General features: G+C 46.7%; 1 protein-coding gene across 2 annotated transcripts; it reads right to left on the reverse strand.

Annotated features, from left to right (window-relative positions):
• Window positions 1-379: 379 nt before the first annotated feature.
• On the reverse strand, window positions 380-24,244 carry GPR20 (G protein-coupled receptor 20). Of its 2 annotated transcripts, XM_048286762.1 has the most exons (3): window positions 24,155-24,244; window positions 11,099-11,195; window positions 380-1,731 (listed from the first exon to the last, which is right to left on the reverse strand). In XM_048286762.1, the coding sequence occupies exon 3, from the start codon at window positions 1,709-1,711 to the stop codon at window positions 608-610; it is 1,104 nt and encodes a 367-aa protein (XP_048142719.1). In that variant the 5' UTR covers window positions 1,712-1,731; window positions 11,099-11,195; window positions 24,155-24,244; the 3' UTR covers window positions 380-607. The 2 variants fall into 2 exon arrangements, with proteins under 2 accessions (XP_048142719.1, XP_048142720.1); XM_048286763.1 differs by lacking the exon at window positions 11,099-11,195.
• Between the last annotated feature and the right edge of the window lie 274 nt (window positions 24,245-24,518).

Consider the following 24,518-nt stretch of genomic DNA (forward strand, 5'->3'; position numbering starts at 1 on the left):
CAAATACAGGTGGAGCATATCCTTAACCTCTCCCCAACACAGACAATGTTTATGAAAATATATGTATGTTTTCTTATAGCTGTCTCATAGCCAAGAGATGCTTGACTTCATCTCTTCCCTGAGAAGGTTCAGACTTTTTCAGGAACAAATGAGTAGTCACTAATGATATGTGGGTTAGAATACTTTCTTTCCCATTCCATTGGCATCTAAAATCTTTGTAGTGGATAGCTCTGGAAGCATCCCTCTTGTCCTTTATTCTTAAGCACATGCCCAAGGCACAAAAATCTTTCATTACAAACCAGAGCTATCCTGCTTTCTAAGTCATCCTAAAAGTGTTGCGTTATGACGACAAACATGAAAAGAAAACCACAGTAAAGAGTTTGTTGCTAGCAAAATGTCTGTATTAAAATACAAAGAAAACTTCCCTGCTGGGAACAGTAATTAATAGACTCTCTTTTGTATGGTACTAACAGCATTGTAGGTTCCATTTCCAAACAGACCACAATGTTCTTGAGGAATAAATTCCACCACTGTTAGTCTGAACCTCAGCCTAAAACACAAAGAGTTCAAAAACAATAGTATTGTGCATCCTAGCAATATTCCAGCATCATGGCACTGGCTTACTGCAGTGTGTCCCATCAGATGTGGGTTGTATCTGGGCACTGCTTGGCGGTGGCAAGCTCAGAGGGCTTCCTATTGTGTTTGAGAAGGCGATGATTGCATTGGAGCCCTTGGAGTTCTTGTTCGTACCCAGGATGTCTGCATTAGTTTGCTGTGGCTCGGTTTTCCTGAAGATGTTTTTCATGGTTGACTGGAAGTTATTGGTGACAAAGCAATAGACAATGGGGTCCATGCAACTATTGAGGCTACTTAGAGTCACTGTCACGTGGTAGACGAGGAGGCTGATGTTGTGAGGAATGTCTGGGTTGATGGAGATTGCGACCTGTAGCACGTGGAAAGGAGTGAAGCAGATCATGAAGATGATGAGGACAGTGATAAGGAGCTGCACAGCCCTCATTCTCCTCTCCCGACTCTGGTGCATGAGGCTGGGCTTGGACAGGGCACACATAATCCTGGTGGTGAAGAAGATGATTATGATGAGGGGGAAGAAGTACTCACAGACCATCAGGACCAGAATCTTGGAGAGGCAGCACTCGGCAAACTTTATTGCCATGATCAGGATGGAGAAAGTCACCACAGAGGCAAAGATCCAAATGAAGATGCAGATCCCCTTGGCACAGGTGGGGTTCCTCCATTTACGTGAGGCTTCCACCTGGACGATTGCCAGGTAGCGGTCAACGCAGATGCATGTCAAGAAGAGAATGCTGCAGTACATGTTGACAAAGTAGCCGAAGATGTGAACCAAGGGACAATTCTTGCAATCTCCTGCACTGTAGAACATGATGATCCGGACAGGCAAGGAAAAGCCCACCAAGAGATCAGTTACAATCAAGTTGATGGTGTAAATAACAGAGGTGGTTTTTGTCTTGGTACGGAAGCAGAAGACATACAATGCCAAGCTGTTCAGCACAACACCCACCAGGAAAATGATGGCATTGACTACCATCAGGCCAATCCACAGGCTATAAAAATCTGTGGCCAGTTGTTCGTCTGAGTGGATGAATTTGGAGAACAAGTTGATGTTGGACTTTGGTTGTTCGGTGGAGTTGGTAGAGTCAAGGGCTGGCAGTTGGGTGGAGGAGGTCGGCATGGTCACTGACTTCCAGCAGTCTGGAAGAAAAGAAACAGAGGTATAATGATAAGTGTGTCAGCATTCCTCAGGGCTCAAAATCTTGTCACCTAAGAACATTTTAACCTACGTATTTACACATCCTTAGTAGTAGATCCCCATCTGCCAATATGGGATTACCAATAATCGCAAGGAAAATACCTGTGTTTATAATTAGTGTCTTCCAGTGGTTTCAGATGCATGTTTTAGGGAAGACACACACTCTGCACTTCAAGTTCCTCTTCCTCTTCCTTGTACATAAATGGTTTTAAGACCAGAAGACCTTTGCATAACCATAACCCCAGCACTGGACTCCTAAAATATCACATCTCTTGCCTTGGGCAGGTGATCCCATTAGAGAGTTATATGTGGTAGTGTTTTCAGGAGCTGTAAGATTTCCCTGAAATCAAGGAATGGCTGAATTTTCTAAGAAAGCAGAAGCAGGTTGTGTGGCATCTTCTAGAGATCTGCACTAACAGCAACAGCAGCTGGGAGATTTCAAGCTAAGGGTGTCAGCCACTAGTCCTGCCAGGGTTTGACAGTTTAATTTGCAAATCATTCCTGACTTATACACTATTTTAAACTCATTTGTATATTAAAAAGATAAAAAAAGGGCCCAATATATACAGAGACTTGGCTGGTTTCAATAAAAATAAATGGTTGAAAAATGTCTGGAATATCTCAAAGTGGCTGGGCAGGGCTTTGACATTAAAAAAACCAGCTTGGATCAGCAGAGAATGATGCTGAAAGACTTGATTTATGGGGGTTTGAAATCCGTGCTACCAGTGAGCCAAATGCGGAAGGACTGGGAGACAAGGATCTGCAAACACATCTCCCAGCGCTCACAGAACTGCAGTGTGCCTGGGCTGGGTGTTTCAGTGTGGAAGGCTGGAATTGCTGAGGGAATCTGGATGTCCAGCTTTGCCAAGCACGCTCCATCCTCTGGCAGCTGGCTTTTTTCCTGCACTAATCCTTTTTGCTGCTTATGGGGATCAGGATGATGGACCAAAGGTGCTCTGTCGCCTGTGAGATGCTTCAAGCTGTTGGTGGCTGTGTACAAAGTGGAGGAGGAAGCTACTTAGAATGAAAGTGGATCCTCAGAAGAGTTCCTGCTGAACTCCAAAAGAAAATGTTTTGCAGGTACAGTACTAATGGGTCCAGAGAACATCACAGCAGCTCTGAGCCTGCCTGATGAGTGCCAAAGCCTTCTCCTGCCTGGCCACCAAGTGTCTCTGCATTTCCTGCATACAGCACTCCTGGTGTGTTTCACCAGTGTTTGGTCAATAGCCAACATTCAAGATCAAGAGTCCTCACGGGATGCTACAGCCTAGTTGTGATTACTCTGCATGGTTCATTCAAGCCAGGTGAGCATGAAGCAGAACATTTGTTGAGAAAAAGCAGAGATTAGGACTGAGAATTTAGAAGACCAGGTGTGAAAATTCTTGGAGAAGTGACTTTGCCATCATGATGGAACTTGGGTTTGTTGGCCTGGAGTCTGGGGATTACTATAGTTCCTTCTTGACTCTCAGTCTGTGGAAATGGTGTGAAGGAAAAAACTGGTTTTTAATATCCTTGAGCTCAGAAGGATATTTCCAATCAAATGGCAATTTGTTTTATTTAGGTAGCCACTCAAGCCCAAGGAGTTTAATTGTCCATTGGAATGGCTGGTGCTCAGACATAAAGCCCTCCTGAGATCCAATGCAGTGCCAGAGCACACTGCAGGACTGAAATCCTGAAGCCTGGGGTCAGGCCACCTTTAATGTCCCAAAGAACTACTGGACAAAGAGGAACAATGCTAGTTTCTGTCCCTTTTTACCTCTAGGTCATCTCCAGCAGAAACCAGACGTTGGAACATCATCTGGTTTGGGAATGACCAGATTACCTCACCCTGTACTGAGCTCTGGTGGCAGCCAAAGTAGCACACATGTTCACGGCATTTTTTCTGGGTCTGACTGAGCCTGCAGACTCCTGAGGGAGAGTCTTGTCTCTTTACATTTTGTGCCAAGCACACTGTCAGAGAAAAACAGGAAAAACTGGCCTCAAGATAGGCTGAAGGTAGTGGAGTTGCAAAGTCTGACACCTGAGAAAGATGCATGGGTAGGATGCAGAACCCTGGTCTGTTTGCTACTGATTTCCTAAAATTCTCACCATGTTCTCTGTTTGTTTCACTCTTTAATTACAAAAACAAACTGAAATGAGCAGATGCCTGGATCTGCTCCCAGCTTTCTCTTTGCAGATGCTATCAAGAGGAGCACTGTGGAAACCAAGGAATAAAGAAAGACTTTGATGCCCCTGGAGTGCAGTGAGAGTCTGTATATCTGTGTTCAGACACATTCTTGAGCAAGGGAGAAGACAAAATCACCCATCCCATCCCTGAGCATGCACTAGGCTGTATTGAATTACACATGCATTTGTTTTCTCATTGTAATTCCATGGCACTGGCTGTTTGCTCTGATATTACATTTTGTTAGTAACTTGCCTCCTCTGGGAGATTTTTCTTCAGTTTGAGATCCCTTATCACAAACACCTGATATTTATCTTACTTTGCGTTTCTTGCCTGAGTGAAATCAGCGCCTCCAAATACATTCAAATATTCCTCATCCTCACAATGCCTTTGAGGGATGTAGGACATGTTACAGACAAATAGAAAATTAAAATAATCAGCATATACTATGTCCTGGCTTACATAGTCACCTTTTCCACTGAGCCCCACGTGCAAGGAAAAAAACTCGAGATGTTAAAAACTGCTAAAAAACAACAGGTAACATTGTGTTTGCCAAATTGAATATGCAAAGAAGTGCTGCATTAGAGTTTGTGTCTTTTCCCAGTCCATTGCTGCCCGATCTGAACTCAAAATCCAAACAACTACATGAAAGAAGTCCTGGCAAATTTAATTAATCCTGAAGATTTCCTCCCTGACAGTCTGTGAAAAAGCTGCCTCTTGGACTGTTGTGGGAAAAATCTTCTTCTAATCAAATTGTTACTGATGGATGTTTGGGTGAATGGCCTCTTCCTTTCTTTGTGGGACTGTCCTCATCTCATGGCTCACAAGCAGAAAGGATGGAGAACTGGACTAGCAAAGCAACAAAATTCCTCTGAGTACTTTTAATGAGATGGAGCTGGACCAAACTCCCGGTTTACAGCTGCTAAGGATTTTTCCATTGTGGGACTCCAAACCCATGAGAAAGGTACATTGCCCATTTTGCAGCACAGAAAGGCAGCCTGACCTTGTGTCTGAGCAAAGCTAAAAATTTCCAAAGATTTTAAATTCTTCCCCTTTCTGAGTCCAAATATTATCTCAACCAGGTCTCTTTCTCTGCAATCAGAAATACTCATGCAGGTGTTTAAGTGAGTCAGTTCAGCTACCCATCACCATGAAGTAGTGACATATGGAAGGCAGTGAGGGGCATGGCTAAATTAATGAGAAGCTTTTCAGCCTCTGCAAACCTTTATTTTGCTGTGTTTTGCACTATTTATTACTCATGGCTATGGCATGAGCTCATGAAGAGCTGCAAGAACCACCTTTACTTACAGAGCAAATAGACTTCGGGTTAACCCCCTTGCTAAAATCTACAAAGAGCTTGGAGCTCAGCCTACTTCATACCTAACTGAGCTCTCAGCCCCCCAGATTTCCATGCAATCCCTGTTTCTGGGAGCTGGCAGTCTGCAAAGCCCAAGATGGGTAAACACACATCCTTCTAAGTGTTGTCTGACCGTGCCAGTTGGCCTATGCTGTTATATTATACCTCTGAGGCGGGATTTTGTCTGTCTGGCTGGGAGACTCTTGGTAGCATTTCCTTAAAAGTACAGCAGGAATCTGGGTAGAAATGGGATAAAGGGAGGGACAGAGACTGGAGGTTGACCTGCTTTCCCTCATTCTGATAAAGGTCCCTGCTCAGCACTGGGAGAGGGGGACTTGCTCTGAAATACTTTCTCATCGTTGTGTGACACAACCAATTCCATCATTCTTGGGCCAAATAGGAAACAGATGGTCGCTGTGCTGAACATAGGTCCTGCAGCCTCTTCCCTCACTCACTCACTGCTTGGCATCACCCTTGTTAACTTAGCATGGGCATCTCAGTGCTATTTCTGCCCCAGGAAGAGATCCTTGACCATCCCGTATTCCACTTCACCCAACCTTGTGCTTGGTGTCAGCCTTAAGCCTCACCCTGCACTTGCTGAAGTTAGTAGGGTTCACTTCCTTAGCCCAGGGGACTTTTGGATCCGGCTCAGCAACTCAAGTAATGGGATACAAATGAAAAGGCAGGTCAGACAACTGAGCTTTGTCCTAACTGCATGCCAAAAGGGTTATTTATTGGTGTGCAGAAAGGATCTCTGTGTGCAGACCCAGAGAAAACACCAGAGCCACACACTGGGATCAGAAAGTTGAAAAGGACGTTAACAAGCACGAGTGTAATTTAGTATAAACAGCTTCAGCTTTTCTCATCTCCCTGTCCTGAACTGGAACATCTGATCCGGCAACCTGGCTCCTCTATCAACCCCCCCAGTCCCCCTTACCCTGTCCTGCCTGCTGGTGTTATTCTGCTGCCTGGGGTGGCAGCAGTGTGTGTTTAGCTTTGCAGCCTTCCCATGTTTAAAGTTCCCCTGGTGATTTATCATCATATTTATAAATGAAGGGTTAAACTCACTCTCTTTCAATTTAAATTGTGTGATTCTCCTTCTGGCAAGCTCTCACTCAACTCTGGCTCAAACTGGCCAAATATGGTGTTTTTGTGTATGTCGACCTTGCCCTATACATGGTAGAGCTTGTTCTGCGTGTCTTGTGTTTAGCCTGGGGAGGGTGGGTTTGCTGACAGGAGAAACAGAGAGAGAAAGGGAGAGAAAGGGAATTAGTTCAGCTGCTGAAACTAAAAAGCTGGTGCCCGTCTGCCCCTTGGGCTGTGAGAAGAGAGCTAATTCTGAGGGAGACAGGTTCTATCCCGAAGCAGAAACGAGGCTATTCTCAGGGCAGGTAAGATCCCATTTGTGTGGGCATCAGATCTCTACTCTCACTTGATTCCTAGGCATTGAAGTCTCCTGTAAACCTCCAGGTCTGAGGGTGGCTGGACCAAGTGTGCGAAACACCCACCTTGTGGGGAACTGCAGTTGTAAATAGCCAAATCCAGTCTAGAGTTCCCCTCCAATGCCATGGACATAGAAGGGACTTTGGAGACACAAAACACATAGTTTTATGAGTGTCAGATTAAATGACACCTGCTTTCTTGCAGTCTCATGTCTCGCAGTGGCTCGCAGGGCTGAGGGAATGCTTTGCCCTGCTTGAGATGCTTATTATAACTTTTTCCCATGTGGACACTTGGCTGCCTTAATGAGCACTCACATTCCAGCTCTTCCCTTGGCTCCAACACTTGTTTGACTTTCTCCTTTCTTTGCTGCCTAATTTCCTGAAAATTGAGGTGATTTTTGCCTTCTGCCAAATTCTGGTTGAAATTAGCCAGCAGATTGAAAAACATTAGGGGGACAGAGGAAATTGGAGCTGACAAACACACAAACAGGCATTGAGAGTGATCCTTGTTTCCTCCAATGTGAACCTGCAAGGCATTTTTTAACACTCTCCACCACACATCCTTTCATTCCCTGCAAATTTACAATTGAAACACAGCAAACAGGGCTGGATGGTTTCTGTGAAGAAAAGAGTATTGCTTGCTTCTTGTTGTTTTCCTGAAGAGAAATAATTGCAGATTTATGCCAAACCATGGGAGAACCAGCCTGACTGGGACAGCTCATAGCTAATTTCTGGGTGTTGGCACTATCCAGCCATGGCCTTCTTGCCCATGTGTCACGAAGAGTGTGATGGCCAATGTCTGGTAGTTTGAATGGTCATGTGCTGAGTTACAGCTTTTATCTGGAATCACAGAATCACAGAATATCCTGAACTGGAAGGGACCCAGAATGATCATTGAGTCCAGCTCCTGGCCCTGCACAGGACCATCCCCAAGGGTCACGCCATGTGCCCAAGACAGTTGTCCAAATACTTCTTGAACTCTGCCAGGCTTGGTGCTGTGACCACTGCCCTGGGGAGCCTGTTCCAGTGCACAACCACCCTCTGGGTGCAGAACCTTTTCCTAATATCCAACCTAAACCTCCCTGGAGACAACTTCAGGCCATTCCCTCAGGTCCTGTCACTGGTCACCAGAGAGAAGAGATCAGTGCCTGCCCCTCCTCTCACAAAGAAGTTGTAACTGCGATGAGGTCTCCCCTTGGTCCCCTCCAGGCTAAACAGACCAAGTGACCTCACCTGCTCCTCATACAGCTTCCTCTCAAGGCCAAGAGAGATTAACACCCCCCACTGACTTTTGAATCTCTAATATTGGCCATGAGACTCAGATTTCCCATCTGGCTGGAGGGAAAACTTCAATGTCCAGTCTCAGGCATGATGCTGATTGTTGGGCTGGCGTTACTGATGTGCTGTTTGAGCTGTTTGCCTCCTGCCTGAGATGCCCAGTTTGCCTCTATGTGCTTCTTCATCTCCAAGGCCCTGCTGTGGATGGGCAATGGATATTACTCTGTGTTGTGATCTGAGCTCCACCCACCACGTCGTGTTCAATGCTGTGTGTACACATGGATGGATCCTGTGCTCTCTATGGGCCCAAGGCCAAAATCACATCCTTTGAGAGTGAGGAACCCACATCCCTGGCTCATTTTGGGACAAGAAATAGTCTGTGGGTGCCCAAGCAATGATTTAGTCCAGCAGGTCACCCTAGGCCATGAGGGATCACTGCCAGTTAGAAGAGGGAGAGAGCACAACTCTCCAAAGTGCATTCCTCTTCTCCACGGAGCAAAGTGACCCAGATGGGACTGATGCCACTTGGCTTAGACCAAATGCCAACTCTCTGCATCCAGGCTTGAACCTGCTTCTTAAAACCAGGTGACAGATCATAGTCCTGGACACTCCAGGGACAATCTATTTAAAACTTGGAAAGGTCTGCATGGCTCTCCCTTAGCCCTGTCCTGAGCATGCATGAAAAAACTGAAATGAAGCTCCCAAAGATACACAGGGGAGAAAATTCACATACTGGCAGATTTCTTATGAATTTATACCTCCTCTATGGCCATTTGTAGCAGCAATGCCTCAGTCTTTGAAAGAAAGAGCCCAGATGTGCATGTGCAAGGAAAAAGAGAACTGGGATTGTACATACTTTGCCTCTCCAGACCTACAGATATCCACCCAGCAGTGGTGGACACCTAGAGATCCCCCAGCACATCTCTGATGAGGCTTGCTAGTACTGGTCATCTATAATACAGGTAATAATAAAAGGAGGTTGTGTATTTTTGCTTGTTTTTACCACACTATGTAGAAAAGTCCCTCCTGAAACATTTGGAAGTCTATGATACCTTATCAATACCACTGTATTTTTCATGTCCCTCTTTTCTGTGTTATCAGATCTTGGCTTTGGAGTGACAGAAATGCTAAGTGTCTTGGTGAATGCTCTATCAGGCTGCTAGCATTTAAAAGGCCAATATCTCATAGCCTGTCGGGGCTCGTACCAAGTGCCATCTGTCACAAGGGAGCATGGAGTGACATCTCTGCAGTAGGTGCTGTGTGTCTCCAGCTCTCTTACTTTCAGAGAAATCACAGCATGACTTCCTGAGTGTTTTCCTCTCTGTCCCTTGTGGACCATTATACGTGAGGGGAAAACACGTATTTTTGGGGGAATTTTTTTCCAAGATGATTAACATTTTTTAAAAAAAAGTTACATCTTAAACAAAACACATGGATTTGGATTCTTAAGGGCTCAGCCAGGAAAGATGGATTTGAGCCTATCTTCTTGGGAGGTTGTAAAAGAACAAGAGAAATGCATTTGATTTTATAGGGATCACAGTAATCCATTGAGTGTTTCCAGGGCGCCGGAGACAAAGTGCTAGAAATGTCAGTTTGGAATAACAGCTATTGTGGCTGTGTGCAAGGAGCACCTTGCAGTGAGAATTACCATATAGGCACATGCAGGAACTTCCCAGGCAAGTGCAAAAACAATCTGGCCAGTGTATTGCTGGTTGCTTTTGAGAAATTTTTAATTACAAATTTAGCAATCTTTGAGCACTTTGTCCTCTTTCTGCCTTCAGCTGCCTGCTTGCTCTGTCCTTTGGCAAGAAGCTGAGAAAGGCAGTAAAAGAGCAACAGCAGAGTTCTGCTGTTGGGGAATACCTGGGCTCCTGCACAGCCAGGGAGTGCAGGACTGGTGAAGCAATGCTTACACCCCAGGGAGCACAAGGAATGGAGGTGACAGCAGTGGAGGTAGGGATGAAGGGGCGATGCAGAGGAGTCAGGTGTACCAGCTCTGCCTCCCAGCACTCACTTCAAGCTGTGCTGCTCTCTTGGCTGCAGGGAGAAACTGAGGCATGAAGCCATGTGTGGGCTTGGCCCAGGGAATGCATTGAGGTGGGAGACCCAGTTAGGGAGCAGACAGTTTTTGAGGCATCCCAAGATGGTCAACCAGGTCTTAACCCTTTGGGAGACTGGATTCTGGGGTTTCCTTAGAGAGGCACATATGACACTGCTGTGCATACCCCACAGTGCCTTCAGGGTTTTGCAAATTTTGGATTCACCAGGTTAACCTGGAAAAACTCATTGTTGTTGGTGAGTATGTTGCTATGAAATCAGGGAGCATTTCCGAAGTGGTCTGCTAAGGACCTTAGAAAGGACCTTCTTTTTCCTTCTACTGACCCAGCAAGTGGGTTCAGAGAGGGAAGACAGCACCTTTCCTAGAGCTGAGCTTGCACCCTGCTGCATCGCCAAACAGGTAAAACATCCCCACTCACAGCTGACCCCATTCCGGGCAGTACATCATCTCTTCTCCTGGCTTCCAAAACCTTCCTGAATGCATTTCATGAAAATTTAATTACGCCTGGGAGTACAAATGTACAAACGACATCACCCCCCCTCTTCACAAGAGCTGGCACAGTACTTTTCAAGAAAGGAAAGCCAGCAACTTTGCACACTTCCCATCACTCTCCATCTCTTTGAAGAACAACTAAATATCATTACACTGCCCCAAATCCCAAAAGCAAAGAAGGTCACAAGGGAGAAGCTCCTTGCAGACCCTTCCAGCTGCTGGCACAGCGTGGCTTTTCAGGTCAGGCACTTCCCAATGGATTTCCACACCTGCTGGATGGGCAGAGCCAGAGACTTCCCAAGCTACTCATCCACATGTTCAGTGGACCCCTTCTGCTGCCACCCCTGCCAGGGCTCCCTGCTGCAATAGCCAGGACTTGGAGTCCAATATCCAGCAAATCCTTCCTGGCCCCACGTTGTCTCCAATCCCATGCCCCCCTCTTTCTCTCTGACCAATATCCCAAAGCATTCCCTGCAATGATCCCTGCAGTGTGTTCCTGCATGACGGACTGACTTACCTCTGGCTTGATCTCTCTTCTATGTTAGAGGAGTTGCCGGTAAGAAAATTTCCTCATGGACCTGTCTGCTATCACCCCAGGAAAGAGACATCTGTTCCTACAAGCAGAACAACTGGAGTGACTACAGAATATGAAGAAATGCCTAATCTCTCTCTTGCGTTCTCTCCCTCTCTCCCCCCCCCTCTTCTAAATATAGCCTTGCAACTAATGGGAAAAAATACACACTACCAAAAAAAAAAATATTTCCACTTGTCTGTAGTGTTCAGAATTTCTCCCCAAACATCTGGCTCCTTGCCCTAAATCTCTCTGAAATTTATGAAGTGCTGTAAATGCTAAAGAGGGCTCCAGCCTTACTCACGGTGCTAATGCCTGAACATCTCTAGTAAACTAAAACTGATGTTGCTGCCCCCAGGTCAATTTTCCTGTGTCTCTGTGGGAACAAAATCTCCTTGCTGGAAACTTGCCTGCTCAAGGCCCCTGCAATGGCACCACCATGTGTGAGATGAGGAAAATACCCCTCTTTTTTTCTTCCTGATGTGAACTGGGATTAGAGAAAAGCGTCCCTGGCAGCTGCAGGAAGGTGCTGAACCAAATGCCACACAACCTGTGATGTCCTTTGAACCAATCTAGATGTTCAGACCCTGAGAAAACCCCTGGCACAGGGAACCACAGGGTGACCCTGCACACTTTGGTGGTGCTGCCTGCAGTCATTTGGGAGAGGAGATAATGAGATCTATCCAGGGCTGAAATGGTTGAGCGTGGGTGGCAATAGAGAGTCTGAGGCTCCACCAAGGAGCCCCCCAACATGTTCCTCCATCCTCACACAGCTCTTCCTTGCTGATGGTAGAGCCATTGTGGGTGTCAGGTCTTTCTCAGAGTGGGGATTTAAGTATCTCTACACCCTTGGCTACTTGAGAAGAGACTGACATTGGACAAAGCATAATGAATTATCCCATTATTGAGACGGGTTCAAATCACATGGCCAGAGCAGCTTTCAAGACACCTCTGCTGATTGATGTTCTAAGGACTCAAAATCCTTCAAGTCCCATCTCAAGTCCCACTTCTTGCTCTAAACTGGATACCAAAACCCCATCTTTTTTGGGGTTTGCACAGATGTTCTCCCCAGGAGCTTTTCAGTAGCTTTAGAAAGTCCTTCTGGGAGAAAATGCAGAAAAAAAGTGAGAACTTACATCAAATTCAGTTCTTTAGAAATACAGAGAGGATGGATGCTGCATTTTAGTATCAGTCCTGGCCTGCATCGCACTTTAGATAAAGACAACACTGGTGCCAATGCAATAAACATGCAGGATATGGCCTGTCACAACACGACAGGATCAACTGAGAGGCACTGAATTCCAGGTCAAGAGGCCAAATCCATAAATAGAGGAGAGGTAAACTCCACACATGCGCGTCTCACTGGCGCACAAACAGTAGCTATGGTTATTAGAGAAGGTTGACCTCATTTTCTGGAATTACTTTTTCACCCTTGGATCTTTCCCAGGAAGACTGAACTGATTCTTTTTGTCTGGTTATTTTATTGATTTTCTATTTTGAGTTTCCTCACATTGAGGGGCAGATTGTTCCGCCAGTTTCAGGAACATCCTCCTTGGCTTTATGAGCCCTCTGATCTGGGTATCCAGCCTTCCACAGCTGACCTCTAGTTCAAGCATATGCCTGAACTTTCATTTGTTTCTCACTTCCTTATGTTTGGGAAGAGAGTGTGATTGGAAATTCTCCATGAGCCCTGTCTGAGTGATCATTCTGCCTTCAGTTCCCTCCATCCTAGAAATTCAACAGGGGTAAGAACAAAGAGAAGAAACCAACTCATGGTCTAATGCTGGGCAGGGTGGGTGAACTTGGACCCTATCAAGGTGCCAGGATAGGCCCAGAGAAGCTGTGCCTGCCCCATCCCTGGAAGTGTTCAAGGCCAGGCTGGATGGGACTTGGAGCAACCTGGTCTAGTGGAAAGTGTCTCTGCCATGGCAGGGGCTTGGAACTAGATGGTCTTTAATGTCTCTTCCAACCCAGACCATTCTAGAATTCTATGATTCTATCATTCTCAATGCTTATTGTGGCAAATGCTTAAGATTCCCCCAGACTGTCAACAAAATTTTTATATTTAGGGAATGTCTCTCTGGAGTTACAAATGTGAGACTGTAAGAAAGAGAAGACTTTTCTCCAGGATGAGCTGTTGGTAGCTGCACTCTGTCCACCTTCTCTGGGACTGCCTGGTCCTTCCTGTGTGAGGACTGGTTTGGTTTTATGCTTCCAGATGACACGAGAGCTGCATTCCCATCCCTGTGCACGGGATAATCAGTGCCCTGCACTCCCCCACTATCCCAGCCTCTCCCTCCTTGCTGGATTTAGAGCTAGGCTCTGAGTGGCAACAGCTGCAAAGTTTCAAGTTGTGCCTGAGATAGTGCAGAACTTGCCATATTGGGAAGCAGATGCTAAGGTGGAGAAGGCACATCCGGGCTCAGGGCCACACTTTGTCCCAGACCCGGTTCCCACACTCGACTTCAGGAGGAGTTGCAACTGTAGCTGATAAATGAAGAGCTTCTATCATCTCTTGATTTTCAGTCATTTATTACCCTCCCAGAGGCAGTGAGAAAGGCAGAAAAAAAAAGTAAAGCTTTAGTAAGTGGAAAATTTTCAAGCTTGTTCATTGAATATACAATAGTGTATATTCAACTTTGCTGTTGTTTTTTTTTTTTCCTTTTATTTTGGAGGGGGTGTGTTCTGTTTCGTTCTCACTGGAGTGAGATTGTAGACGGAAGAAGGTATTGTCTCAGTCAAAATCAGCACACAGGAGGACTAATAGTTACATCAGGGAAGGATGCTACTAGCCCATGGTAATTCCTAGCAATCCCTTAACCTTGCCATGTGAAATAGGGCCCTGGTTAAAAGTCTTCTGTGGCACAGTGCAGCAAAGCAGGAGGCCAGACAACTCTTGAGGGAGGTGCAGAGTAAGCTGATACCACACATCCCTCTGGGGAGATGTGTCCTGTTTTTGTCAGGAGAAGGGTGTACTCTTCCAGTCCTATTCAAAAAGGGGAATCGAGCATCCTTTGATCCCTTGCTGCAGGAGAAGAGATTGAGATTGGGCACTACATAATGAACTTTAACAGAGCTGAGACGGGCTCAAGGCACATGAGCAGATCAGCTTTCAAGGTGTGTCTGTTGACCAACTCTGCAAGGACCCAAATCCAGTGTCTGAACATGCCTGTGTTTGTTTAGGAAGCTTAATTTAGGCTCTGTTATACTGAACAGATGCTCACAAATGAATTATTTTCTCCAGAAGCAAAGGAGAATTCCTACCCAAGAAGGTCTTGGACATAGACGTAACAGAGTTCAGAAAACTGAGGAGCCTTTACCCATGGTCATGACTGTGTTGAGGTCACCAAAGAGTGGGATCCTCACTGCATGGAGGACTCTGAAGGGTGGGATCTTCACTGCACTGTCTGGAAAACCTCTTTTTAGCTGCAGGCTTGATGGAGAGGCAACAATATGGTCTCTGCCAGGTGAGTAGCCCTCTGTCAAGGAAGATAATGGCATTGAGGAGAGTCTACAACATCCATTTTACCCTCCTCAACTCCTCTTCCTTCTGGTAAACCTACTCTAGAAGATCCTCAGGCCTTAAAAAGTGCTGGAAAACATTCATGAATGTCTCTATGATACGCACTGCCCGTGAGCCCTAAAATCATGATTGTCCTCAGTCTCCAAGGCTATTGTGGGATGCTGTAAATCAGAACTGACCCAAAGAACTGTGTAGGTTCTCACAGGTGGATCAAGGGTGGAGAAATTGCTGCACTGGACCATCCTCCAGGAGTCACCTTTGATTTGCTGGAAAATATGTGGGCACTGAGGCTCTACTCAAACGTGTAGGAATTTTCCATCTAGGTGAGGTGTTCTTCAACCCCACCACACTTCCTTACCATAAAGAAGTGATGTGCATGTTCCCTTGGAGAGCAGTGTGGGAACACACTCCTCTTTGGTGGCTCCTGAGCTGGTGCTTTGTGGAAGGGATAGCATGGCAAATGGATGGATCCTTAAAGCAGATCCAGGTAGAATCCATGGGAGGTCCAGTTGAAGATCAGGGCTGACATCTGTATCCAGCCTGGCTTGTGGCACTTACTCATGTGGAGCCAAAGAGAGCAACATGTGGCTTCACCTGCTGGGCTATTGAGATGCCATTCTTTGCTGCTCTCTTGGTGATCCAGGTGTGCCATGCTGGGACATCTGGGAGATCCTGGGACCGCTTTGGGATCTGAACCCTGAGACATTCATGCTGGTTATGCCTAAGGTGATAGCTGGAATGACTGGAGGAAAAGATCAGAGCTCTCTGTACTGATTCTTAGACAGAATCTGTCTCTGCCTCCTGTGTGCTGATTTTGACTCAGACAATACCTTCTTCCACCTACAATCTCACCCCAGTATTTAACACTCTTGTATATTCAATGAACAAGCTTGAAAATTTTCCACTTACTAAAGCTTTACTTTTTTTTTTCTGTCTTTCTCACTCCCTCTGGGAGGGTGATATATGACTGAAAATTTGACTGAAACGACAGGTAAGAGATAACCTTTGTACCTTTCCTGCAATGATGGCATAGAAACACCAAATAGACAAAGAAATGTGAACTACTTGTCCCTGGACAAGGAGGGTTTGGACCGTTCCCCCCGTGATGTTCGACACCCCTATGGCTTTTTACCCAACTGTCAGCATGGATAACAGAGGCTGTGAAGAGCCACAAAAGATGGTCCACCTGGCTCTGTGATGGCATCTCAGCAGGGTCTAGAGGCAGCTGTACCTACCTGACATCATCAGCTCTGCAGGGCAAAATCTGAGCCAGCTGCTCAGGATCACAGGCACTTCCCAGCACTTGCTGTACTATCACTCACTCTCCTCAGAGGACTGCAAGGGCTGGAGGCCACCATAATTTTGTATCCCTGCCTCTGAACAGGCTCCCCATCTGTGAGTTTGTGCAAGAAGGGAGATCAGAGAGTCACCATACGGGGCCTCTGCTGATAGGATCCAGCTGTGATTCATCTGCTTGATGAGGGACAGGGAAAGACAAGTGATGCCCTAGAATGATGGCCATGGTTCCTGTTGCCTGAGTCAGGGATGGGGGAGGAAGTGTGTAGGAGCCAGTTTCCTGCCTGCCAGCTGCATATTTGGGAATTGACTTTGCTGACCATTGCCTCCCCCTCCATTTTTCTCCCCAGGCTGTGGCATTTTTGCTGATGGACCTGTTGAGCTGAAAGAAAAATGAAGATATCTGCAGGACCAAAGAGCGAGCTGCTCTTCTGGGCAACCCTGAGGTCTTTCCTGAGTGACTGGTTTGGAGAACATTGGTCTTGCCTATCTCCAGTTCTTGCATGGGGTATGAACATGGGGGTATCTTACAAGGGGTATGAAGTCCCTAATCTGTTGTAAATGTACCCTGTGGGGCTGAACCCAGATCTCTCTCTCCATTCCACTCTGCTCAATTTACCACAGGTCTCACAACTGTGAGGATTCTGACAAGGTTCCTCAGTCAAGGCACCAGCAAAGTGAGCCACCAGGACTCTGGCCACCCAACAAAGCATGTCATGTCTCAGCTGCCCCTACTGATCCAAACCTCACTGGGATCCTTTGCAGGGTCCCGCTCCAATCTTTCTGGTCCCCCAACCCAGGTCTAGCCAGCAGCCACTTTTTGTACTTTTCTTTTTTGCTATTTTTTTCAAAGATTCAGAAGCTAATTGCCAAGAACTCAATGTCCAGTGTCACAACCTCACTGCAGAACTCTCCCTATTCTCAGCAAAGTATTTCCTGTTGGTTTTGTTTGTCACTGAGCACACAGGGACACTGGTGCTTGAAGGGGAAAGCTACACAAGCTTTGGGCTTTGGCATTGCTTGGGCACCATGCCCTGGGAGGTCAGGGCTGGGTGGAGTGGCTCTTGCCCCACTCTGGTTTGAAGGTTGCAAAGCAGGAATTGGCAGGATGGTTGGTGCTGGGTGGTTGAAGAGCCCCCAGGGAGCTCTCAGCACTCTGCTCCTGTGTTTGTGGCAGTGGGAAGCACAGTGAGGCAGGACTGAGCCAGAAAACCTTGAGCTCGAGATGTGCTGTGCCCTGCGAGGATGAAAAGGATGAAGGAACATTTGAAAACCCATGGCAAGGAAGTGGTGGGGACCTTAGGGAACCAGTCTGTTATCTCCACCTGCTCTGATTTAGCAGTGACCACAAACTTGGAAAGGGGCAGTGGGATGCTCCCAGGGTCATCTGTTCAACTTTTGGGGTTTTTTGCCATATGAGTAACCTAGCCCGGGAGGAAGGACACCTGCAACTTGGAAAATCTGGTATTTGGACCCACAAACCAAAAAAAGGCTTTAGGGAAAGACATCCTCTCCCTGCTCTCTCTCTGCAAACATGTTAATCCTCCTCTCCCATTCCCTTTGTCTGCCTGGTTTGGAGAGATTCGGAAGGGCTCAGGGCAGGGCTGTCTTTTGTTAGACGTGCACAGACCTCAGCAATGCTCTGATCTGGAACAGGGCAGCATAAATCTGATGGATTATCGTAGGAAATGCCACAGTGATGAAAAGCCCTATAGGAACAGGAAGAAAAGAAAGGGCCCCATCTGGGAAGAAAAAAACCCCAACAACCACCCTGCTGCCTGCTTACAAGTGATTCCTAGAATTGCTGCCTCTGGAATAAGCTGGTACACTTGCTGTTGGGTTTTTTTTTCCTTTTATTTTGGAGGGGGTGTGTTCTGTTTTGTTCTCAGCTGTTTACAGATCCTGTCCTTGCAGCAAGTTCTGTGTGAGGGGCCTCACTGGGGACAAAACCCCCATTTTTTTGGGAGGTGCCTCATTTTCCTTATGGCTGAAACCATCCCTCTAAGCATAATGTGCAGAAGTGCTCTGAGAAATTTTCAGGAAGGGAAGGAAGGCATCCCATGTGTGATTTACTGGAAACTGCAATGCCAAAATAATCAATTTTCTCCTGAAAACAAATGGGACAGGGTGCTGGGCAGCAGGATCCAGCTGGCAGTGTTTGTGGTGGTGCTGTGTTTTGCTATTAGATCATGGACCCTTTTGTCTCCCACCTGGAGCAGAGAAAATCTGCTGAGACCTGAGTCAGGTGGAAATACAATGGTTCAGAAATCCAATGTGATATTTTCTCTGTCTGGGATGTGATCATAGATAGCACCAGATTGTCACTGCTGGTGAGCTCTTGAACTCACTGAGGTGTGGGCAACGGATGGCATAATGGAGGGAAGACCAAAGCCCTACTCCAGTTTGTGTTTGGCCTCAAAGCAAGTTTTATATCAGGAGCAAAAGCTCAACCTGTCACTGCTGAATCATTCCTTTCCATAACTTCATCTTGGTACTGATAGCTTCGGTCTTTGTTATGTTGGGAGTGCTGCAAGGTGCTTTTTGATGTGCCTTTCATGTCACATGGAGGGATTATTTTCTACAAAAGCACTATTACATGAAATAAATAGTGTTAAATTGACTAATGAAAGGGGAATGTGTTTCTGCCTTGGAAAAGGTCCAAACCAAAACAGTAGGAATTACCTGAGGGCAAGCAAATCATGAACCATCAGGGCAGACCAGAAGAATTGGGCTTGTTTAATCTGCAGAAGAGACAACAGAAGGCAAACCTGATAATAGCTCTGGAGATGTCTGTGGCAGCTTCCCTGGGAATGGTGCAAGGCGGGTTCGTCTCGCAGGGTTTAGTTCATTAACACCAGTCTGGACCAGTTGACCAGCCCAGTTTGTGGTGGTCTCAGTGTAGAGGCTTCCTTTGGGTAAGAGGAATCCTATTGCTTGTGTCTCCTAGGGCAGGGATGTGCAATCAGCATCCCTGTCCTCTGTAATTCAGAGTTAGAGCCACAGCAGCAGCCAGAGGTTCCTCCCACAGCGTTGGGGCCACAGGTTAATCCCATGGCTGTAACACAACCTAAGATGGCACCTTCTTTTGGGCAAATACTGCTGGCTTCTTTAAAGCAAAAATCCAGCCTGCTGTGGTTGCTAAACTGGGCTCTGCTTCTTTGGGTGTTTTTCCATTTTCCAAGAAAAATAAAATGCAGGCTCTGTATTTTTAGATATGCCATCTGATCATAGTTAGTCATATATCAGACCCAATACTGTGAGTCAAGATGCTGAACTCCACTGCTGAACTCCCTTGGGTAAGAACCAGCAGCTTGAGCCATCCTGGGTGTATTAATAAATCAGTGCGTTTAAAATAATCTCACACTTCCTTAGGTAAGCTGCTTACAAAGAATAATACAGTTGGGAGTTATTAATGCCAGCATCTTAGCAGCTCTCATTCTCTGGGTGAACTTGATACTGTTGTGAGTGGGAGATGAACAGCCCTGGTATGAGACAGATCTAATCTAGGCAGGGGACAGAGGCAGCACGACTCCTCTTCCTTTCCCTCTGCAGCCAGTGACTGATTCCTGACGTCTGCCCCTTGCTATTTTAGTCCTGGGTATCCTCTGAGGCGGCTGCTGGTCGGAGTGAGCTTTATGGTGACCCCTTCAAAAAGCATCTGATCAACCTGCCTTGCACAATAGTGCACAAATGTGGAGTCATTGGTGTATTTTAAACCTCTTGCTGGTTTGCTTCAGCCTCCACAAGTCTGTGTCTCTAACACCACCGCAGCCTGCAGACAATTTTCTGTGTGTTTGATCAAAGCAGCGGGAAGCCTCCGAGCTGGTGTGTGAAAAATGGGCTGCATGGTTCCTGAAAGTTTATTTGTTGTGCTACTTTATCACTCTAATGACAATCAATGTATCCGCATAATTGGTAGCTGGAGACAGCATAACACAGCTTGGCAGCCTGGATTTTTCTCAGAGATGTATTGCTTGGCATATTCAACCCAGGCAAAAGGAGCCAGCCTGGCTGCCGGGGAACTGCAGCTCTGTGAGTGCCAAGCAGGTGAAACCCAGCATGACAACTCAGCTTTCTCTCTCCATCCTGCCAGAAAAAGACTTTGAGGATAAAGGTGAAGTTGCACCTGTCTGAATATCTTGCTTAAGGTCCCTTCCAATCTGAGCTGTTCTAGAATTCTATACTTTTTGAACAAGGGGATACTGATAGGACAAGGGGGAATGGTTTTAAACTAGGAGAGATTTAGATTAGATATGAGGAAGAAATTCTTTACTGTGAAGGTGAGGAGAGTCTGGACCAGGTCGCCCAGAGAAGCTGTGGCTGCCCCATCCCTGGAAATGTTCAAGGTCAGGTTGGACAGGGCTTGGAGCAACTTGGTCTAGTGGAAGATGTTCCTGCCCATGGCAGAGGGGTTGGAACTAAGTGATCTTTAATGTCCCTTCCAACCCAGACTATTCTGTAATTCTATGATTTTAATAAGCCTGATAAGGCATTGGCCTCTCTGTTGAGATGGGTAATGACCAGTTAGACTGTGATGGGTGCAGGAAAAGGTGTGCTCTGCCTCTTCATTCTGCACTGCTCGTGGATCAGCTGCTGGAGTGTGGCCAGGCCAGCAAGAGGGTGATCATACATCCCTGTAAGAGGAGAGGCTGGTTGCACAATAGTGGCTCTGTGTGGTGGTGTGTGACCTCCAGCAATCTCCTGTCCTCTGCACTTGACTGCTAGAAACCTTCATGTCATGCAAGAAGCAGGTTGTCCTACTGAGGCCATCTCAGTGCCCTGTCCTGCTGTGCCCAGGTACCCACTTTATTGCTTCCTTCTGAGTTGACCACTGAGAGGATCCTGGTGGGTTACAAATGCCTGTGCTGGTCTCTGTGTGGGTCAGTGTGCTCAGAGCTCGGTGCCATTTCACCTTGCTAATGCCTACCTGCAGCAAACAACCTATTCTGATGTAGGTGTTTGCAGCTGTTTGTAGGTCTGAATGAAACAAAATTTTGGCAAACCTCCACAGGCATCCCTGCCCTCATCCATGAGGACAAAAACTACTTGTGATAGCCTCACTATGGGGCAGATCCCCAAAGTGGCCAAATCTATCTGTCCAGATGTCCCATAGACAGGCTGACAAATTCAGCACATTCAAGGATGGGAAGCTCTCTGCTGGTGCACCACACTGGAAGCCATAGCTGACATTCTTAGCCTTAGGGGCATTTCCCAGAGCCCCATCTTTTTGGCAGGTATTTGTAGAGAAGATGGCTGGAGCCATGAAGAGGAAGGGATATTTGACAGTAAATCTTTTTTGCACCAATGTGGAAGAAGCCATCCTTTCTGCTGTGTGATAATGGCTGTAGTGGTGCTTTTCAGGCTGTGATAGATGAGATGCACATCTTTTATGGATTATGTGTAAGAGGTAATAAAGAATTCCGTCCTTCTGTGTCTATACACTAACGGTGTATCGATCCCAGTAAATATCCTGCTGAGACTGAACAGCAGCATCCCTGGTTAGTGTTGTCCTGATGGGTGACATCATTTCTTTGGTTGTCACAGCCATCTCAGCCTAATCCCATCTGACCCCCACAGCTTTACTGATCCTTTACTCTGGCTCTGGGCTTCACTTTTCTATTCCCCTGATTCACGCTTCACCTCAGCACAACTACTTGTGTCTCTGGACTTTGTCATGCTCGGCTGGACTCTGCTGTGCCTCTGGGATTTACAGGATGGGAAGTGTTTCCCTGCTAAGCCATCAGTAGGATTTGCTCAGCTATTTGTGATCCGCAAAAAATGTACAGCTAAAACCTACAAATTAAAATGCAGGCTACAAATGAAAAATGGATGAGAGCTAAAACAGAGAGCAGGAAGGGTCCTTTCAGCATTTACAGATGAGCTGGCTAAAAAGCAGCAGACATTCCTCAGAAGGGGCTGTAGATTTTACCACAGATGTCATGGGATGTTCACTAACATGTATATTTAGGTAAGAAGTAGTCTCATCTCCTAAACCTGGTGACTGGACATTTATACAAACCTGCTATAATAACCCAGGCTGGAAAGAAAAATCACAGAATCATAGAATCACAGAATGGTTTGGGTTGCAAGAATCTTAAAGATCATCTAGTTCCAACCTCCCTGCTATGTCAGGGACATCTTCCACTAGACCAGGTTGTTCAAAGCTCCATCCAACCTGGACTTGAAGAACAAAAATGTGCACTTTGAGTGTTTGTTAGCATTACTCCTGTGGGGAATACTTGTCTCCCATTTTAAAAAGGGTCCAGGGATTTGGATGTCTCTGATTTTAGGCATCAAGACTCACATCTTAATGGGTGAGGTTTCTCTGAATGTGCTGAGCACTTGCCTGCTAAACATCCCTCTTTACTTGTCTCCAGCCTGTTAAAATGTGGACAGCCAAAATCCTGTAGCTCTCCTGACAAGCTGGAGTCCAGGGTTTTGTTCTTGACCCTCTGAAAGGGGATGCAGGGCCAGAACAGCCTGCATCCCTATGGGAACCACGTCATCCCAAGGGCATGATGCACTTAAGGGGGAGCAGAGCTGTGGTGGTGTTGTACGTGCGCCTGGTGGGATTTATTGCTTTGTTCAGGAGCCTCCTCCGTTCTGCTTGCTCTGCCCTGGGGAGAACGTGCTGTGAGAGATGTTTCATGTGCAGTTTCTTCCTTGGCCTTTGCCTCCTGCTTCAAAACGGGGGAAGAAAGACTTTTAGGGTGCTTTTGGCACCTTTAGGCTCTGTGGGGAGGGAAGAAATGGCTCTGTGTTTTTATCTCAATGCACTGGGGAAATGGGGAAGAAGACTTGAGCAGAGTGAGGGAAAACGCTCTGAAATAGATTACTAAAGTAGCTGCTCAATTGCATTGCTAAGTTGCCATGTGTCCTTGTAAGAAAGGATGGGGGAAGATGGGGATTTTCTTTATTACTGTGGGTTGGCAGAGATTTCTGTGCACAAAGGAGATGGAAAATTTCTTAGTAAAGAGGTTTCTGCCAAAGGGAGGCTTCTGCCCTCACTTGTGCTGGCAGATGCTACAACAGGAAGGTGGTGGGTATTTCTGCCTCCTTTTTCATGCTGTCCAGCTTTCCCCTGCTCAGGGAGGGATTTACAGGGCAAGCTGAGGTGCAGCATTGCATCTAATCATGGGCGACAGAGGCATTTGCCCTGGTGGTTTTCAATTGGTACTGTCACGCGCAAGTAATAGGGATTAAACTTGTATGCCCACTGTGTTATTTCTGAATGGGGGAGTTTTAGCTTTGCAGAAGGAGCTGTCATTTCAGGAAAAGAGCTGGCTTTTTGCTGAAGAAGAACAATTGGCCCTGGCATGTGAGAAATGTTAGAAAAAAGGTGCCTCCTGTCATCAAAACAGAGCTGAAATGAGTCTGAAGAGCCACGTTGCCAATTCATCACACTGCCACTGAGTGCAGGCTGTGTAAACACAGGGAGATGCTCCGTCTATGCTGTACTATGTCCCAGTTGGCAGAGACCTGCCAATGGACCTAGTGAGGCCATTCATCCCTTTAAGCCACCCCAGCTCTGGCCCAGCCACTTCTCCCACCCACACAGCAATCAGAATAAGGACATTTCCATATCGTTTCCCTGGGGAAAGTTTTCTGCTTCCTAACCTTAAACTGTAAAGTTAATTTTGAGCCTTCTCAGATCACTTTTTCATGGCCTGGGTCTAAAAATCCTCTGTCTAGCTCTGCACCTCTGTACAGGGACCCTTGTGGGATGCACAGGTGTGCGTGTAGCTGGATTTGACAGAGGTAATCCGAATGTGGAGGCTTACCAGAAATATTCAAGTTTTCATGCAGAATCCCTTCGATGGCTCTTTACCATCCAAATAGATCAGTTCAGTTTATAGAAAACCCAACATTTCCCTAGATGAGATGCTCTTTTCCTTTGCAACAGCTCTAGACTCCCCAACCCTCCTCTATCCCTCCAGCATCTGGTGTCCAACACTCTCCTTCCTCTCCAGTGCTGTTCCCACCCACGTGGAGCCAAACTTCATCCAAACCCACGTGCTTCGCTCCCGGCCCGGCTTGCAAGGACTCCCATCCCCATCCGGATGCCTCCAAACTCTCAGCCCAGCCGGGATCAGCACACGCTGCCTTCTCAAGCAGCAGCCGGCGAATCTCCCTCCCTCTCCCCCCTCGCTCCCAGCCCGACACACGCCGCAGCCAGTACTCACACAGCCGGAGTGAGAAAGCTCAGCTGCTGAGCCCTGAGCCCGCTCCAGATTCCTCGAGCGAGTGGCCGTGGGCTCGCTCCCCGGCGCTCAGCCCGGCGCGGGGATGATACAGGAACCAGACCTCTTTGGTTTACTTTTACGTTGACGTCAGTGTCTTTTCGAGCCTCCACGGCTCGTTTTGGTAAAAAGGATGTCTTCAGGGGAGAGGGGAGGGGTCGGGAAGGGAGAGGAATGAGGATGAGCTGGAGATGAACTTTTGTGATGTGAGCAGGCAGTGGTGAGAAGTTTTAGGTGCTCATGCTGAAAGAAGAGGTGCTTATGAAGACCAGGTAATCCTGGGTGTATCTCGTCATCTGAACATGAG

The sequence above is a fragment of the Corvus hawaiiensis genome, chromosome 26 (genome assembly GCF_020740725.1).
Source record: "Corvus hawaiiensis isolate bCorHaw1 chromosome 26, bCorHaw1.pri.cur, whole genome shotgun sequence".
Classification (NCBI taxonomy): Eukaryota; Metazoa; Chordata; class Aves; order Passeriformes; family Corvidae; genus Corvus; species Corvus hawaiiensis.

Coding starts and splice junctions, on each gene's coding strand:
- GPR20 (XM_048286763.1), bottom strand. CDS start 1,711: ATGCCGACCTCCTCCACCCAACTGCCAGCCCTTGACTCTACCAACTCC.